A 19730-nucleotide genomic window follows, 5' to 3' on the forward strand; every position below is an offset into this window, starting at 1 on the left:
TCACAGTCTCCAGAAACAGCCAGAGTTCTGCAAAATTCTTCCTAGAAAAAATCCACAGGACATGAACTGCCTCCTGCTTTCAGAACTTGCAGCCATATATGTGCTCCCACATTGTTTTCATTAATCCTGGCACTTATTGGGGTAGAAAAGGAAGAGAGAGTTACTTATTAGAAATGGTTACAGAATGAACTTCAGATTACAGTCTTGAAGGTGAAAAAGCCACATAACCAAGGAAGTATGTTACCATGATGAAAATCTACTGACTAAAAAAATGAAGCTATTAGAGTGACAATAAGTTTCCATGAAAACAAAATACACTAATCTGTAGAAGAATGAAAAACATTACAAAAATCATCATTTGCTTTATTTTACTAATACTATCTTCTCAAAACAGGTAAGCTGCATAAATTTTTATTAGTTATTACATTTCATGATCAAGAAGAAAGGGCCACATTTCTGTAGAAGTTACTAGGAATGTTCTTATTTCGAAAAATAAAAAGCTAGCACTTGAATATGTAACACTACTTGCATGTCTGAGCTTTTTCCCTTGTTTTAAGAACATGGAGTCAAACCCAGGCCTGCAGAAAAAGCCATCAGGTATCATCTTGCATTTCAAGAGAAACAAGATGTTTGAGCTAACATCACATGCAATACTTGAAATACATTCATGATTTACCATGAGCAGCATTATTTATGGCAGTTTAGCCACACAACAGCTATACGTGCCAAGCTGGGGAGAGAAACACTGCCAACCTGCTTCTCCCAGTACAATTCCAGTCTGCATTTGATACTTACACAGCTGACAAAAATTAAAGTGGGAGACTTGGAAAAGGTTCTGTAGCAACAATTAAGAAGGAAGCTCTGCTCTAAATCAACACAAGAACTTCTCTCCTAATCCAGAATATGAAAACTGTTTTGATGTGGACCATAGTGTTCATTTCCTACTGCCGTTCATTATCTTCACTTTCCTGTAGAACACAGACCTGCTACCACACAGCTGGACAGCTGGAAGCAAACTTCTGAGCTTTGCATTAAATGCAACATCTCTTATGAAAAATAAAGAACAGTTCATAGAATTGTAATGCAAACAAAAATTTAATCTTTAAACAAAATGTTCATGATACGGAAGGTCACAATACAAAGTTCTTAAACACAATACAACACAAACAAGTTGAAAAGCCTTTTTTGATTGGAAGTGATTATTTATACAAAGACTAAATGCCAACAATATTATTGTACAAAGTTTGACAGTGGATTCATAAATTGATTCCCTGAAAATTCCCTTGTTTTGAAGAAATAGTGAATATTAAGGTAATGGCTGAAGTGAATTCAAGGAATTTAGAGTTACATTTGTTTCCATCCTCAATTCTAAGCACTTGGATTAGTTTTCATGGTACAAAAGGGATAGTAAAGGCACACTGTGGTTTGAAAACAAGGCTAGATATCATAGCCTTTACACTTTCCGGCTTTTGTCTGGGTGTTTTTTAAACCACCAAACATGCAGCTAAAAGAATCCAACCATCCTGAGGGGGTGCAGAGTGAACAAATTAAAGTCTGCAAATAAATGTAACCCATTTAGCCTATAAAATGATATTACTATTAATTATGCATTTGAGTGATTCCTCAAAGCCTCTACCATTTTAGAAATGAAGTACCTTTCTCCAAGTTATTTCTGTTACTTCACTCCTGACAGAACTAGTGTAAAATGCACACTTAAGATAACTTTTCACCTTCATCAGTTTGGTTGATAATGGAAAAGGACTGATGCATTCCTAAAAAGTTGAAGCTATTGGCCAAGTCAATTAGTTGCTGATTTAACCTTTTCAACACAGCTTCCTAATTTAGAAAAAAGCTTTAAAGAAAATGCTCATTTAATCTGATGTAAATTATTAGACTGCAAATTCCGGCATAAAGTGTTCTTGAATGTTGAGTTATGAAGTCCAGACAATCCTATGGCAATTATTAACACAAGTCTTGCCACAGGGGTGTAAATCAATGCATTGTGGTTTAATTACATGTACCACAACTAGTTCTGTTGATGAACCATGTCAATTTCTATGGGACTGTTATACAACTGAAAATTAGTTAACAGAGTCTGGAGGAGTTACATATGGGCATTATGAAACACTGTTCCAGCAGCACTGGTCTGCACATAAACACAACTAATCAGTTTAAACTAAACATTTCTAGAACTACATAGAAAGCAATAGTTTTACCACATTTTGGTTCCCTGAGAAGAAAAGTGCTTCAACAACAAAGGTCTTTGGAATGCCATCAGTACAGCAGATAAAACTGCACCTCTTGTACTGCTCCTGCAAAGGCATCTACTTTCATGTTGATCAGACTTGTTTGGGCAATTTCATTCAAAATAAACCTTACACTCCACAAAATTGGCAGTGGAATGGGTGCAAGAGATGACTAAAAGTAGTCTACTACTAAAACTAGTTTTATCTGTGATGATTTGTTATTACAAACTGGAATGCAGTTTGTTAGCACACTTCTTGAACACCAAGTTAAGGGCACAGTTTTATTTCATCTGTTTAACCCATAACAGAGATTGATTTTTGAAAGCTCTATTATGTTAAAGTTTTAAAATGTGTTTTCGGAAAGCATGCTAACCTCTTCTTTCCCCAGGGTCATAACTTATGTTTTTAGTGAACATGATAAACATAATGAGAATTAAGACTTCAAATATAATAAAACAGCGCACAGCAGAAGAATGAAGTCAGGAAACATTTTATTTCCATCCAGTTTTGCAAGTATTAAGGATGGCATAAGATTTTATCCGACCACTATGATTTATGGAATTATTACATCCCTAGAAGAGGCAAAGCGTATAATGCTTCCTGTCTTTTCCTCTCAAATGCTTATAAAGTTGTGTGAGTATTTAGTTTGTTTTATCTGTCTTTCTGTCCCTATCTAATACAAACTTCAAACCTCTTTCATTCTCTCCCCAATAACTGGGTGTGGAGAAGCTGCACTGAGGCAGTCAGTAATGAGAAATTATAAAAATATTAATCAGCAACATACACTACACTAACACCTTGGGATGCTCACAACATACAGAAGACAACCTTGCAACTACACTGTTTTCTGTTTGTCATCATTGTTTCTGAAGATCAGTAATGTCAGATTGGTTCTTGAGGACATGCGCACAACAGTTACTTCAGATTCTTCTGATTCCTCCCAATTTCTAGGCAACAATTAATTTTGTATTTACTATTTTTAAGATAAAATGCCGAAACCAGTTCTAGGTATTTAATAGCAAGATTCAAATGGCATCTTCCACAATCATAGAATTAATGCTTAGTACTTGTCAAAAGCTTTTAAAAATTATGTTATGTTGACAAATTACTTTCGGTATACCCCATGCAATTAAACTGCTCAAATAGTTTAAACTTTTAATTTAATACATCCTAAGTTAGAAAATTCATATTTAGAAACTAATTCCAGTCAGTTCTTAGACCTCATATGGCAGGAGATAAAACTATTTAAAATCATCACTACCAACAGAAAAAAATTCTCATAGGAAAAAAGTATATACACTCACTATAGCCAGGCAATCATGTCTTCTTTTTTAATACTACCATAAACATTTAGCTGAATTATTTCAATCAGTAGAACCTAACCAACAATTCATGTTCCAACATTCAAACATGTTTACCTGTAAAAGGCTGCATCTTTTGTTTGAATGTGAATAATTTTTTCTTCTCCAATACAATCAACTCAGTTTGACGCATTAAAGTTTAAGACTGTTTCGTAAATTGCTCTCTCTCCTTCACTCCTCTCTACCTATACAGATTTTAGAGAGATATTAAGCAAGACTTGTAGAATGCAACGATGCAGAGTTTAATTTAAAACTTAGGACTTATCTGAGCATGCCTGCAAACGCTCTCTTACACGAGGTGGAAGTGTTTTTAACAACCTTTCTTCTACAATTAGATTATTTCGCTTTAAGAGCTGACATTCTTCCAGTTCAGCAGGAAGTGATTCAAGGTAGTTTCCAATGAGCTCTAAATGAACAAGATTCAGTAGCTGACCCACAAAGGGGGACAAATTCATCAGACTGTTATTTCCCAGAAGAAGAAATTGCAGCTTTTTGCACTGAAATAATCCATCAGGTAGCATTTCAATCTAGAAAAAGAGAGAAGAACAAAAATAAGGTACATTAGAAGTTGTCAGCCTATGTGCAGTTGCATGTTTTGACATTTTCCTTTTTTATTTTAGGGTAAAAAACTCTCTTAGTTTATGAAAGGAAAAGGAAGACTGCAACTCCTCTATCATTATGTGATCAAGTGCTTGAGAGCACTACAATAATTTTATTACCCCTGTTTTCTTACAAAGCTGCTTAACTCCTGGCACAAGCCAAGCCTGGAAGGGGGAGCACATCCATGCACGCACAGACCTGCAGATGTGTGCAGGGGAGAGGAGGAGCCTACTGTTCCTAGGAATCTCTTAATGAGGAACAAGCACAGACTGTGGAGAGACATTAGCAGCTCCTGTGTTGTGAAACCTATACAAGCAGTTATCTGCACAGCACAGTCATCCTGGCCCACTCTACTGATGTAATATCAGCCTCACCAATGAAAACAATTATAAACCTCAAAAGAAGTCACAAGCCACACTAACAAGCCACAGTTTAGCACTGATTGTGAGGTTACCCACCCTAATTATTTCCCTCTTCCCAATCATACACCTGAGCTGCTCATCAACCAGCTGTTCATTCACTTGAGCTTTCAGTTTGATGCTTTAAGGTAAACATTAAACACTCTTCACTTCCATTAAAATACTACATAGGATTGACAACTGCAGGGAAAGGGAATATATGTTTCTGCAGCCATGTGAACCTATACCATCTCTGGATCAAAGCCCTTAAGTCGCTACAAACCAGGACAGCACTTATTCAGTATTATGTGAGCTTTGCTGATACCAAAGCTTTAGTAATTAAACAAGCACCACCCCTTTTTTCTGGATTTACTTTAATCATGAACACCACAAAAGCTAGAGGCTGTTCCAGGAGAAAGAGCAGCTTAAGTCTATTTTTGTTTTTGAGTAGTAATTCAAAGTTCTACTTACATGGTTTTTTGTCAAAGCCAAGTACTGCAGGTTGGTCAGATAACCGATTTCTTCAGGGATGGAGGTTAGCTTATTATAGCTAAGATCCAAATAGTGTAACTTTCTACAAAGAAATAGCTGCAATGGAACATTCTTAATATTATTATAGTTTAGATACAACTGTTCCAGGTTTGATAATGCACCGATCTGCACTGGGACATATGAAATACTGTTGTGCCACAATTTTAAGCAAGAAAGATTCTTAAGATGTTGGAAACTAATTATTTCTTCCACTGTTCTGAGATTATTTTCTTTTAAGTCAATTTCATGCAAATTGTTTAGGGTAAAAATGGAATGGGGAATGCGCTCTAAATCACAGCAGATTAGTTCCAATGTCCTCAGGTTTACCAGCTTCTTCAGGTTATTTAGCACTATCAGTTTATTTCCCTCATTGTTGATAGACAAGTGTTGTAAAGAAGGCAGAAGATCTGTAATCACTTGAGGTATACGGGAAAGGTTGTTTTTTAAGTGAATTGATCTCAGATTTTTTAGCCCCTGAAAGCCATCACTGTATATGGAATTGTGATGATCTAGCATGAAATATCCTGTTAAGCACAGTTCTTGTAGGTTTTTTAGATGAAAGACCCAAAATGGAATTCTTCCCATCTCACTAGACTTCAAACGCAAGGTTTTCAGATTTTCTTCTAAAAAGTTGACTGCTGGATAATCCATTGTTAGTGATGAATGATAAACATTGAGTTCTTTAAGATTGACAAGCTGGGTCACAGCTGAAGGAAGTTTGGCTTCAGGAATAAGTTCCAGGCTTAGGACTTCTATTTCTGTCAGTTCAAAGACACTGTCTGGAAGACCATTTAACATGAAAAGGTGAAGTTCAGTCTTGTCTTGGGAGTTTTTTACTAGTTTATTTTTCAGTTTTTCCACTGACCATTCATTGTTAAGATTTATCTGTTTGAGTTCATTTTCACTCAAATCAGACAGGAATATTGAGAATCGTTGGGAATAAAGAGGATCATACTGATCTGCCAAGTGAAGAATAAATGCAAAGTCATTCTTCACATCAGGTATATCAGTGTAATTACTTTTCTCTCTCAACTTCTCAAAAGAGTATTGCTTAAGTGAGCTCCTTAACATCCACCACAAACTGTAAGTACAAGTTAATCCATAGAAAATCACTAAAACAACATAAAATGAAGCCAAAACTTTAAAAATTTCTGCTAGCGAATAAACACACTGGTACCTTTTGTAGCCTGTAAAGGCTTGAACATTAACTACACAATCAATTTCAAGTGTAATAAATGATAAATAGTAGGGGACATAAATTACTATTATGACAACTACAAAGACTTTCACTATAATCTGTTTCATATACACTGTGTATACGACATCCTTTTCTTCAGCATGTACTCTGAATTTCTTCACTTTTTCAAATATAGCTTTAGCTTGCTCCCCTTCTTTTTTGTCAAGAACACTTGAATTTTCTCTTCCAGTTGTTTCCAAGCCATGTTGTGAATATGGTAGGGACTGTCTGCTGGCCCCTATGTCTCCTGAACTCTGAGGTGATGAAATCACTGTTTTGGATTTGGCTATCGGCAACTTCCTCGCAGACTGCTCAGCAACTGTTTCTGAGAGGGCACGCGTTGTCCAGGGAGAGTCAAAACACTTCTGAAGGACGGCTACAAAGTGCTCAAGCCTGGAACTTGTACTAGGGTAGTAAAGCCAGAAATTACTGCAAGCTGCAAAAATAAAAGTATGCAAAAGCACTAGGTATGGAAAAAATTTGGCAAACCAGTGAAGCTGTCGCTCATAACAGACTGCATCAATGTAGGAATACTGCTGCCGATGGAGATAATTCTGGATTTTAAGCGGGATGATTATTGGTGCTGTCGAGCTAGCTGACATGTTAAGGTTGGCTTTAACTAAATCCCAAGGCACAGCACAATGATTGTCAAATTCTAGCTTGCAAGGAAGACAACACAATACTCTGGTTTGAGTAAGCTGGAGAGCCCCAGCAAGCACAGCAACTAGCAGCATTATCATGGTGAGGTAATACCAGAAGACATCCCACCATGGTTTTAGTATGTGGTAGGATGACTGGGCATCTGCTAAGCATTTGAGTTCTGTTAGCGTGATCATGACTTTCACCTGGGAGCAAACAGCAGCTGGTACAAGAAAAAAGAAAAAAAAAAGACATTCTTAGAAAATTGTTGAAAAGAATTTATCTCATCATTAAATACTTGAAATTTATTACTGTTTACACAGTTTTAAATATGTGTAACATGTGGCCTGGACTCCAGAGCATAGCAAAATGATCCAAGAACTTCTGGGACCTGACCCCAGTTATCATCTCATGGATTTATTTTAAGGAAAGGTACTTGGGACTGCAAAAACAAAGAGTGAAACTAGCATAAAAGAAGGTATATTTTAACCAAACATTTGGGTACTGCTCCAGTAGAAGCAACAAGCAGGTATAAGTTAAAGAAGTGGTTGATGTATTATTAGCAGTCTTTCACAACCATCATAAACTTACATAAGTGATTTCTTATTTATGAAGAATTCCAAAATCAGAGTGATACACTAACATGATGGCTCTTGTAATTTGGAACTTTCTACCAGACTAATTAACTCTACCCAAATAAAAAATACACAAATTCCCAAAAAGCCCTTGTGTATTAGATATTCTTATACATAATTCCCCATCTTCTCCCATCAAGAGAATTAAGCATATTGTCAGAATTAAAATTAAGGTGGCACAACATATTATTGTTCAATACTGTTAAATATATATATATATCTATATGACACATTTAACTTCCAGAAGCATAGATTTGATCCATACTTACTTTACTAATTAAAGAGAATAAAAAACACAGCACTGCTCAGTCAGGGGGTCTACACCTTTTAAAATTCCTTGGACATGCCATCTTTACATTTGTCTTCATTCTGGATGGAGAAAACATTGAATATACTTTACTTAGGTTAAGTCATTAAATAAGAGAAAACATTTCAGCTTTTACTAGAACTACTGACTCATTATGCCTCCATTAAGCTCTGCACAGCTACAACTACATGAAATGGAACAGTATCTACTCATACATGATCATGCAGCATGCAAAGTCAAAGTTTTGCAGCCACATCAACATAAAAATCCCCAAACACCCAAGGGACTGCCTACAGCTAAGCTCTATTTCAACAAGGAAGTAATTTTTTTCCCCAAATAACTATGAACTTCTTACTTGGGAAACTGATGCTCACCTGGCTACACCTTTCTTTTAGGCAGTTCTAGAGACTGGTAAGTTCCCTCTGATCCTCCTTTCTTCCAGACTGAGCTCCCCCAGCTGCTCCTCACAGAACCTGTGCTCCAGACCCTTCCCCAGCTCCACTGTCCTTCTCTGGGCTCACTCCAGCCCCTCAATGTCTTTTTTACAGTGAGGGGCCCAGAACTGGACACAGCACTCCAGGTGGGACCTCAGCAGTGCTGAGCACAGGGAACTGCCCTGGTCCTGCTGCTACACTGCTTTTGATACAGACCAGGACATCACTGGCCTTCTTGGACACCTGGGAACACACTGGGTGTTGTTTATAATATATACTGTACATTATATACTGTACATATTATAATATGTACTGTACATTTCAATTTTAAACAGAGCTGATCAACTGTTATAAAAAGCCAAACAATAGGTGAACCTGAGTCTTACTCCACATTCAAGTAGAAAAAATGACTGAAAATAAATTAACCTTTCTTGCAATGACAAAGCTATTCATAATAGAATACAAAAACTTACCAGGCCCACCCAAGGGAAAGCAGCTGAATAAGTACTGGATGGTTACAATACACTCCTGTAAGGAAAATAAATTGTCCTAAGATTGTGAAATATTTAGACTCCAAAAGCAGTGAGTATTAGAACAGCAGCTCATTACTCCTTCCACAACAGCATTTCAAAGAGCCAACATCTATGAGTAAAAGATCTAAGGATCTACAAGATGCCACTCTCTTGAAATTATTTACTTGTTCACTATCTGAAAGTTGCTTTTCCTAAAATAGAGATAAAGTAATGGCTTCTCTCACTGCCCCCTTTCTAAGCACTAAAAGCCATCTAAGCTCAACAGTTGTTTGCATTTACATAAAGTTACAAGTTCTGTAGCTGAGATGCAATTTCTTCAATTACTCCAACTTCCAAAAGCACACCTCAAATGCCTTTAAAATTAGTTATTTTGAGATAATTCTTGTGGTATGAATATAAATTTTTTGTGCTTTTGGTGTAAAAGCACAAAGAGATATTAAACCCATTCAAATTAATGCTTTCATTCAGCAAAGAATGCCTGTATCATATCTTGACTCAGGCCAAACATGCTTGATTTGAATGTAAACAGAAGAAAATAAAAACCTTTTTTTTTTCACCTCCAACCTCATATTAAAACCAGTCAATTCTTCTTGCTTGAACTTTATTATAAAAATGAAAGACTTGGGGCCTCTGTTAAAATTGTAAAGAACACACTAAGAGATTAATATATTGAATGATGAAACAAAATAAGATCAAAAGGTAAAAATAGCAAATTTTTAATAAAGAAAAACACTTGAAAAGTCAAAATTATCACTAAATTGGCTAAGAGTTTAACACAGTGTGAAAGATCTAATGACCATGAGGATGGGAGCAATTCTTTTTCTGACAAATGTGTAAACCTCATCAGGGACTTGGGGAGATACTAATGTTTTAAGATGATTTCTATAACTAAATGATTACTGGAGTATTCCTGGGGATTAAGACATACCTATTTTGTACAAAGGACAAAATTCAGAGTACAATAAAACTCTTAACACTCTTTGATAAAGTATTTTCCCTAAAATTTACAAAAAGGAGAACAGAAAATGAAACTTAAGCCAATTTGTGAAAATCATATTGGTATACTTGAGAGTATGCATCACTCAATATAACTTTTTCAACCAATGACATAATGCTAAAAACAAGTATTTGTTTTTGTGCAGATTGAGAACTCAAGGGGAGGCTGACCCACGTCTCTTTGTGAGGTCAGTTTCTATAAAGTGCTTTGTCACCTCTCTGCCTTGCAATGGAAAGCTGTTAATCCCCATCAGATTCCAGAAAAAACACTACATTCTTGCTGAGGTTTCCAACACTTTCTAGCAGAAAGCAAACATCACAATATTAAGTATTTAAATACTTGAAATCTGGTCTGATGAATGGCTGCTTTTTAAAGTGTTCCAATGAAGAATGTGTATTCATTACAATTCTATGTTTATGAAATAAAGTGTCCCATCAGAGGAGTACACATTATATACAATTGTAACATAAGCATGTGAATTATTGATGATAATTTTGCTGAAGACATTTTTCTTTCAAATCCTTTCTATATGCCAAGAGTGACTAATCAAATGGAATAATGCTGAACTGTAATGGATATGATAAACTTCATCTCCAGTGGCTTTCAACCCATATCAAAGCCATAAAAGCTTTTCAAAGTGGCCTAACTCAATTGGCAATCTTTCTTAGAAGAGGAGAGAATGAAGCTTAGCCCCAGGCACAATGACGACTTCAGGAGAGTTACTCCAGACCAATACAGAGACACAGACCAGAAAAATAAAGTAATAGAGACCACTAATATCCAGGTAATTTTTAGTTACTTCAAGACTTATTAAATCAGAACAACAGAAACATATCCAGAATGTGAATAAAAGGGTCTCATTTTGAAAAATATTATCTATAAGCATCAGACACCCACCACCACCCCCAGCTGCAAAAAGGCTTCTTAGCATTGCATTACTCTATCATATGGTCATTGCTCACAGAATTTTAGGCACATTTAGTCAGGGATGTCTTTGCAGCAAGGCAATTACCTTGCTTGTCCTCCCTGAAGGGTATTCAACTGGTGTTTTTCACATACTAATTTAATCAAAATAGATTTATATGACTAAAGCTTTATACAGCTACTTGATGGTACTTCTGTGGCCCCTGTCTTGCTTTTTTTCCCTCCCCCTCAAAGAAACACACCCACCAAGTTTTCAGGCAGCCTCTTTAGACTTACAGTTGCTTCTCAGCCTAGAAAAGGAGATGCTGACATACTCAGTAATGTATCTGTTTTATCAATTTTCCATCAAAAGTCATGTCTGAACTATCGTAACAACTTAGTTTCTAGCTCCTAGTTTACACATATAATTTTTTCTTCTCAAGTTTTGGACAGAAAATTAAGTTTGATAATAAACTAAACACATCATTGGTTTTGCTTCATAGGCAGTTTTGAGACTACCCTATGAGATTCCCAGTACCTGCTTACAGTTTCCCATGCACAGCCTGAGCCTTGTAAATAAACCCTCATGAAAATTCCCAAAGGAACAAAAATAAACAAACTTTACTCATACACACACACACACTTATCACCCAAACCAGATTTTTCCTGGCAAAAACTTCTCCTTCTATTGGCATGTTACTGCTTCCTTTCTCAAGTATTCTGTAAACAACAAACAGCGAGGTACTGCAAGAGTTCTGGTGCAAGTGACTCCATCAAGAATGATACTGCCATACTTGCTCTTAGCAGAACCATTTACATGATTGCCTCTCCCTTTTCCAAGCAGTGCTTCTTTCAGAATCTGTACTTTGGTCACCTGTATGCACACACAGATTCAGCTGTAGGACCTCTTTGATAGGGATTGTGGTTTTGAATCTGTATTCCATTGAATGCTGAACAACACAAACAAGATTAGAGAAAGCCTCTTTCCAGCTCCTTCTGAAGATGATCACAGGTGACGTGATCTTGTATAAGTGATTATCCTTTTGTACTTAAAACAAATCCAAAGACATTCCCACATTCTACAATAAACAGCATATTCCTCAAGCACTAGCTCTTCAACACTACATAAATATTATTATAAGTTTTCCATATCAACCTCTCAAAGATCTAAAGTCCTGCCAAATACTCAGAAATTACAACTTCAGACAATCTCAACCATGTGTACCTGGAATGACTAGGCCTCTCTTACACACTCTTGCTCTCAAATATACCTTTACTTATTATACCTTTTTATTCTTGTAACCATGTTTTTGGTTAATATTTTGGAAATATGACTACATAACCATAGGACAATGGTATCAGCAAAATCCCTCCAGCATTTTGAATGAGCATCAATGGTATCTATTTTATTTTGCATACCAAGATAAATGTTACAATAGAAAATTAATGTTTATCTCTTTAGTTTCCATACATCAGAGATATGATGTCGATTCATTGTGCTGCCATGCTCAGGACATCAGAAAACAAAGCAGAGAGAACACTAGAGAATATTCATAGCTTAAATACTATTAGATTTTTCTACAAGCAGATTCTTTATAGTATAGCTTGTTGTGTTCAGGAGCAGTAACAGTAGAAAGGACCCAGCAGCATAAAACAGAATGGTATAAAAAAATACCCTCTTTTCTTGGGAAAAAGCAAGGAATTGCTCATATACCTCTTTCAATTTTCAGTGTCCTTCTCCATAAAATCACAAATGGCCAAACACATTTGAAACAGTCAAGACAACTTCAGTAACCTTACTGGAAACCAGTCTGAAATAAGAAAATATTCTCAGAAGGAAGAATTAGGAATATGTTCACAAACCTGAACCAGCTCTGAATTAATTTCTCAAGCACCATCAAAAGTGCTGCTGTCACAGCAGAATAAATACACTGACTACAAATCCTACTTAAGAAATCAGGTAAGAATTTGGGTCAATTTTGTCATCCACAAGATACCATGTTGCTATAATGAGACTATCAACATCTTTTGTTACAAGGTAATATAACACCATATGTGCCCAGGTATTAACTAAAGCACATTCATATTCTGATTTTCTACTTCAAAATAAAGGAATAAGGAATTCAACCACCCTCCATTTAGACAAAGATGGAAGGTGCCAACATTTTTCATACCACTTCTGCAGAGAGCAGAATACTGAAATCCAGTGGTTATAGTTATTCAGAACCTCCATTCTACAGGAATTTCCTAGCTCAAACATTGCTTTCCAATACAATACCCATACCTAACCTAGTTAATAATTTACTTCTGACAGCTGAATTGCTTCATGCAAATAATTTTGTTTCTTTCCAACTCAAACTTCTCAACTGTAAAATCATGGTAATGTTTCTGCTATTCGCTAAAAATTATTTAAATCAGGAATATTATACACTAATAATTACTTACTAGGCATTTAGCTGTTTTGGATGTACTAAGCTGCTGTTTGGTTCTGAGAGCTGGAAATACATGTTATTCATTTTCCTAATAGTGGTCAGACAGTTATCACCTTTGTCTGATCTCCGAAATATTAATTGGTATTTGCAGTCCTCATTCTACCTAGAATAATTCTGATGTTTCTAAATTATGAACCGTTATCTAGTACAACTTAAAATTTCAACATTTGACCTAAAAAAGTATACTGAATTTTTTCAACATTTATAGACTGCTAAGACTAAGCAGCATTCTCTCAGGATAGCAGATGTTGAGAATGGAAACAGCAACTGAGGTCACAAAAAACATATATATATATATTCTGTCTCTGCAAGATGATTATTACCATGTACAAATATAGCTATAAGATTTAAGAACGGTCAAAAAATAGCCCTTATTTTTAAGTTTTCCTGATGCTGTGTAAGATTAATGGAGAACTTTCTAGAAGGGAATATTATTACCTCTACAGACAAGAACTTAATTGCATCTAGGAAAATATAATTATGAGGGCAGCAATACAGAAACACATCTGATTTCATTCTATTAGTTCTGACATCAGAAAGCTGATTTGGATTTTCAGTAGTGGCTCATATCTCCTTTTAGAAGCAGCAGGTTTTCATCTTGTTTAACAGGAAAGACAGTTACTCGTGAATGCCAGCCTGACAAGCTGAAACACTTGATTCTACATGTTTGGTCTAAACAGCTAAAATGGAATAATGAGAACAGATAAATTTCCAATTGATATCTGATGCAAACTCAGGGACTCTTTTTGCATGCCAGCTCTCCTGAAACCCATCTTATTATCTTTTTAAAGAATATCCCCACCCCAAAGTAAGAAAAGGAAAATCTTAAGACCGGAGTCAAATATAAGCCTGCTTGAAATGGAAATTGAACAGGCTTTTCCAATCCTCCAGCAGCATGCAATCTGGCTGCACAACCCCCTCAGCCTCATAAGTATCTTCCTATTCATATTACTCTGCATTATGTATTTACTAATTGAACAAAGCCACCAGCTACATCTTCTCTTCTTTTAATCAAATGAACAGACTAAAAGACAAATTCCACATTGTGTGGTAGTGTATGTATGAATTGCATGCCTAAACATAACTCTACATGTCAGAGCTGCACATATGCACAGGATCAGGTGAGCTGAAAGCCGTGTTGTGCCTATCAGAAGCATCTCCTAGATCAATGCTAAGTTTCAGAACAACAAACAAGTGATCAGACTTTAATTCTATGGTAAATCCACAGTAATCCTGCTTTGTTTCCTGAACAAACATGAAGTTAGTTCAGGACCTATGTTCACGCATTGTACTTCCATCAACTCCAAGTGTGCTGTGCAAGTCCCCAACCACGCAAAATTTCCTTTTTTGAGTAGGCTGTCTGGTAAGGTTTTTCAGATAGCAGTATTATCAGAAACACACTCTGGTAGGAAGCCAAATTTAAGAAGTACAAAAACAAGACTCAAGGTTTTATCATCACCTGGATCAATTAAGAACTTTGAAGTAAAAAACCTCTGTCCCCATATTTGTAAGAAACTAAATAATAATTTGAAGTAAAACAGACACTGCTTTTAACTCCTGTTCGGTAAAGCACTTGAGTATTGACATATACCATCTCACTTCAATTAAGCAATAATTTTCCCAACTTTGTAGTCAGTGTCACTCCAAAGTTAGTATTTAAACAATGTTAATGTTTAATAAAAGTGTTTACTTGGAAAAGCAACAATCAGTTTCACACTTGCATTGGCATAGGTTGGAAATTAAAGTTTATCTCATGAATAATTTAAACACAGGATGGAAGCAAACAGTTTTTAGTTAATTTTTTTCAATTTCCCTCCCTTCTTCATATATTTTGGATTACACAGCAAATGTACACCAAGATTTTGCTTTCATTCCGATGGAAAAAAATAGTTCAAAGGACAAATAATTTAGCATTTAAATCACAATATGCTATTATTAAATTTCAGCTCAGTAGATCCTCATATTTGGATGCAGATGATTTATTTAGCTACCAGAAAGTAGGTAAATAAATATTTCACAACCTGAACTACTCACAGAATATTGGTATTTTCTCCAAAAGTCTAAGGCAATAACATCTGGGAAATAAGGGGTTACACTTTCTGGGGTTTGAAATAAGAGCTCTAAAAATCAATGTCACTTTAACTAAGCCTGAGTAAACTACATGACCACGGTTTTGTAGCTATTGTGCCACGAAACTGAAACTTTGCTAACTAAAATCACAATTCAAACTGCTATCTCACAAAGAAACAAAGTGTTTGTAACAATGTCTAAATCCTACTCACAATTAGTAGCAACCAAATTGTGTTACTACCATATTCTTACTGGTATCATTGGACCCCTCCAGCATTTTTAATCCCTTTAGTTTCTCAGAGTCAACAAAATTCTCAACTTCAGTATAATAAATTGCATTCCAGTTTATAGCATCCAAATGTACTTTGAGGCTGAGCCCTTATGATGAAAATACAGTCACATAATTTATTTCAGTGTGTGCAAATACATTATTTTGAAACAAAGCAACACCAATGAGAATTAAATTGAAAATAGTCCATTACAAGTCTTCCACAATTCACTTCTGATTGTTGAAAGACCCAAGAATCCTCTCAGGTATACATCCGAAGAGAGTATGTAAGCACTGTACCTTAAACTGCATCTGTAAAAGCTTTCCTGAGAGCTGCATCATCTGCTTCCCTTCCAAGGTACTACACCACTACAAAGCACAGCCTTTTCATATTGGAAAGTTTAAAATCAAATAGCTGGGGAAACTATTCATAAGTATTATGACCCTTTAGTTCAACAGTGAACTACAATTTGATTTCAACTAGCTAAAAATTAATTCCAGAACTAATTTGTAGCAGACTAACAACTCTTGGGAAAATAATCCCCAAATCCAAACATAAGTACAGTAAACTGAAGCCCACTCACCAAGTCTGGGAAAACTCGAACTGGAATTGTATAACCTATACCACTTAAACATTAAAGCCAGCATATGTAAACATAAGAATATTAATTCCACTTTACATTTTCTCAACATGGCTACCTGTGATATCCGAACCAAATAGCTTCATAACCACGGCACAGAGTGCTAACTTATCTTTAAAAAGAGTAAGTGCAAAAGCAAATGGCAGAATAACACTATTTACAAGACAACAGCTGTTACAAGGATGCCTAAGGATAAATACAGCCCACAGGTTAGCGCTTAGAATACAGAGAGCAGAGTGAAACGTTTAGATAGGCGCCACAAAGACCCATATAAACCACACCTTATCCCCTTAGTCACATGAAACATCCATTTCTAATCCTAGCTGAGTAAAGCTTTATGGCTTTAGCAGTAGGTATTGTAAGCTGAAGTAGTATTATTAGTGCTATGGTCTCTTTTGCTACCTGTAGCACATCAGGCAGAGCAGGCACAGCAGCAGCTAAAGTAAGACAAGACTTCTCCTTTCATCCCCCTACAGAAACCCCTTAGAAAAATACTTATTTGACTGTGACATACTGCTCTACAAGGTTCATTTCACAATGCTGAAATACTGATGGATGTTTCTTTAGCACTGTCAGCCCCTCTCTAAAAATTATTCAACATGGTTTCGTTAACTTCAAACAACAGCTGTATTGGTAACTTGCAATAAGGAAAAGGAAAATTTCTCCCTATAAAAATTGTGTTTTCCTGAAAAGGGAAACAAATACAAGCCAGACCAGCAACTCTCTTCTCTCAAAAGTGTAAGGGAACTAGCAAGTTAATACTGCCCAATTTCTAAAAGTTACATGAATTGCACTGAAGTTATTAGTCATTTGCATTATGTGGCTGCAAAATTCAGTAGAATGTAATAATATATTCTACTGCTAATGTAAAACTCTCTGATAAACATTTGTTATCTGGCAAAAACAGAATGCCAAAAGCATTCAAGAAAACCCTTAAAAAAAACCCCAGAAACCTGTATCATATATTAATTACTGGTTCTCTGCCATAATCATTCTCATTTCATGTCCTTTGTGCTGTTCAGGGCCACAGATACTGAAGAAAAGTTACCTCTTCTAATCTCCACATTGTCATCTGAGCTACATGGATACTGAAGAAAACACGTACAATACTTAATGAATTCTACAAGTACTGTAAGATTTCACAACTAAAACCTCATGGGCTTTCCTTCACCACTCTCTTGAAAGTTTAAGTTAAACAAGACAGATCAGTAAGGCCTAATATAATGGCCTCCCTGCTAGGAAGGTACTTAAGAAAAAATTCCAAGACACCTGAAATAATTGATGCCTTACCTTATCCTTTCAGCAATCAGATTAAGAAAGCTGGGAGTCAGCAGAAGATATAGCATAAATACTTGAAACCATAAGAGGCCATATAGGTTCTGGCTTGTTCTAGGACTACCTCACAGGTAAAGTTTTAAATGACCGCACTAGGGGCGAATTCAAACACAGTTTACCTTATCAGCATAATTAATCACATTCTTAACCTAAAATTAATCACTCCTACATAACCGGTCAACTGCAGCATTCACTACGGCCAAATTCTGACCCAAAGCCAGGAAGCTGCCCCAGTTTTACCCCTGAGCAGACGGGCACAAAGTCAGCCTGACTCCACTTGCACAACTCAGCCAGGGCGCAAAGAGAGGCTGCTACGAGATCCCTGACCAGCTGGGAAGAGAAACGCCTTGGCCAGACAGGAGAAGGGAAGACAACGGCAAATAGGACGGCTCTTGATCGACACGCAGAACTGTCAGGCCGCACCACCGAGTTAACTCTTTTCTCCCTTGCGGGGAAGCTGGGACTCGGCTCCCGCCTGCCACTTGCTCGAGGGTAGGTGCCGCCTGCACGCCCGAGGCCGAAGGGCGGCAGCTGCCGCCCGTCCGGGCGAGGCCGGGGCAGAGGAAGGCGGCCCCAAGCGACCTGTAGCGCCCGGGTCACCCGAGGACACGCGCAGATATCGGTTACGCAAACCGCACAGCGGTTTTCGCCGAGCTCCGCCCGCGGGCCCCGGGGGCGGCCACAGACAGACCCGCTCGGAGCCCGGTCCCCCTGTGCCTCGGCCGGCCCGCGGAGCCACGGCAGGTGAGCGGCCCCGCTGCCGGGCGGCGCCGAGGGAAGGCGGCGGCCGCCGCGCAGCCTCACCGGGCCGCCGGGCACCCCGCGGGACGGCAGCGCCCTCCCGCTCCGCCGGCGGAGGGGCAACCCCCGGAAAAGCGGGGACTGCGAGCGCTGCCCTCGGAAAGCTCCGCTCCGTGCTGCTCCCCCTCCCTCCGCCCGCGTCTCCCTCGCACGCCGGGGCCGCGGGGCACCTGTCGGCGGCGGCCGCCCCTCCCTTACCTGCCGCCGCCGCCCCCCGGCCCGCCCGCGCTGCGGCGCTGGGTCCGCGCGCTCCGTACCCGCGGCAGCCGGCGGCGCAGCGCGAGGCACCGGCTCCAACCGGCGCGTCTGGGGCGGGCCCCGCCGCTGTCACGTTACCGCCCCGCAGCCAATGGGGCGCGGCCGCCGGCGCCGCTGACGGGCCGGGGGCGGGGGAGCTGCGGCGGACAAAAGCGCCGCGCCCGGCCCCGGCCCAGCCCCGCCGCTCACCTGCGGAGCCGCCTGACCGCCCCTCCCGGCAGTGCGGGGAGCTCTGGGCACCGCGGCCGTGCGCCCCCCGCTTCAGAGGCCCTCGGTGCGGCGCCGCGGTCGTGCCGGCCCGCAGGCAGCAACCCCCCACCCGCCCCATGCCGGTGTTTAAATAACCCGAGCCGTAGGAAGAGGTGGAGGAAGTGAGAAAGCCATTGTCGCCGGCCGTTAGCAAATAAAAATAGAGACGGTGACACTTGCGAAAGGCAGTTTAATCCCACTGCAGGCTTCGGCTGGGACGGGTGCGGATCCCGGAGCGGCCCCGGCCCCCGCTGCGGGCGAGCAGAAGGAGCGGGGCTGGGGGTGCCGGGGGTACCGAGGGTACTGGGGAGCGGTACGGCGGTACGGCGCGGCTGCGTTCGGGATGAGCTTCCGTCCCACCGCGGCACCGCCGCTGCCAATGTCCTGCAACACCGGGGGTCTCCCTCCGGGGCCAGGGACACCCAACGCCCACCACCCTTTCTGACAGGAACAGTCAAAAGTCTGTGCGGCCAGACTCTTCTGTGGCTCTTAGTTCCACTGAAAACCTGATACCCATATTACAAAGTTCACAAATAAACACAACGTTTTAAAAAAGTCATAATTCATTTGACTTTCCTACTTCACCTCCTCTTACTCCAGTGGGCAGCGCAGCTCCCGTCTCTGGATGTCTGAAAAGTCCATTTCTGCTGGGCAAAGGCATAAAAGCCTGAAGGAAAATTTGGATTCCTACCTAGATTTCTACAAAAACTGGGACAAACGGACTCTGTCTCCCTCCTCTTAGTCGTACAAACAGCTCACTCTATTCAAGTAATTGTCCTGACATATTTTCATTAT

General features: G+C 38.9%; 1 protein-coding gene across 1 annotated transcript; it reads right to left on the reverse strand.

Annotated features, from left to right (window-relative positions):
* Positions 1-1076: 1076 nt before the first annotated feature.
* LRRC8B (leucine rich repeat containing 8 VRAC subunit B) lies at positions 1077-18700 on the reverse strand. Its single transcript, XM_015635773.3, has 5 exons — positions 18627-18700; positions 8862-8916; positions 7917-8016; positions 5077-7235; positions 1077-4134 (listed from the first exon to the last, which is right to left on the reverse strand). Exons 4-5 carry the CDS (start codon positions 7207-7209, stop codon positions 3862-3864), a joined length of 2406 nt encoding a protein of 801 aa, XP_015491259.1. The 5' UTR covers positions 7210-7235; positions 7917-8016; positions 8862-8916; positions 18627-18700; the 3' UTR covers positions 1077-3861.
* Positions 18701-19730: the final 1030 nt, after the last annotated feature.

The sequence above is a fragment of the Parus major genome, chromosome 8 (assembly GCF_001522545.3).
Source record: "Parus major isolate Abel chromosome 8, Parus_major1.1, whole genome shotgun sequence".
Lineage (NCBI taxonomy): Eukaryota > Metazoa > Chordata > Aves > Passeriformes > Paridae > Parus > Parus major.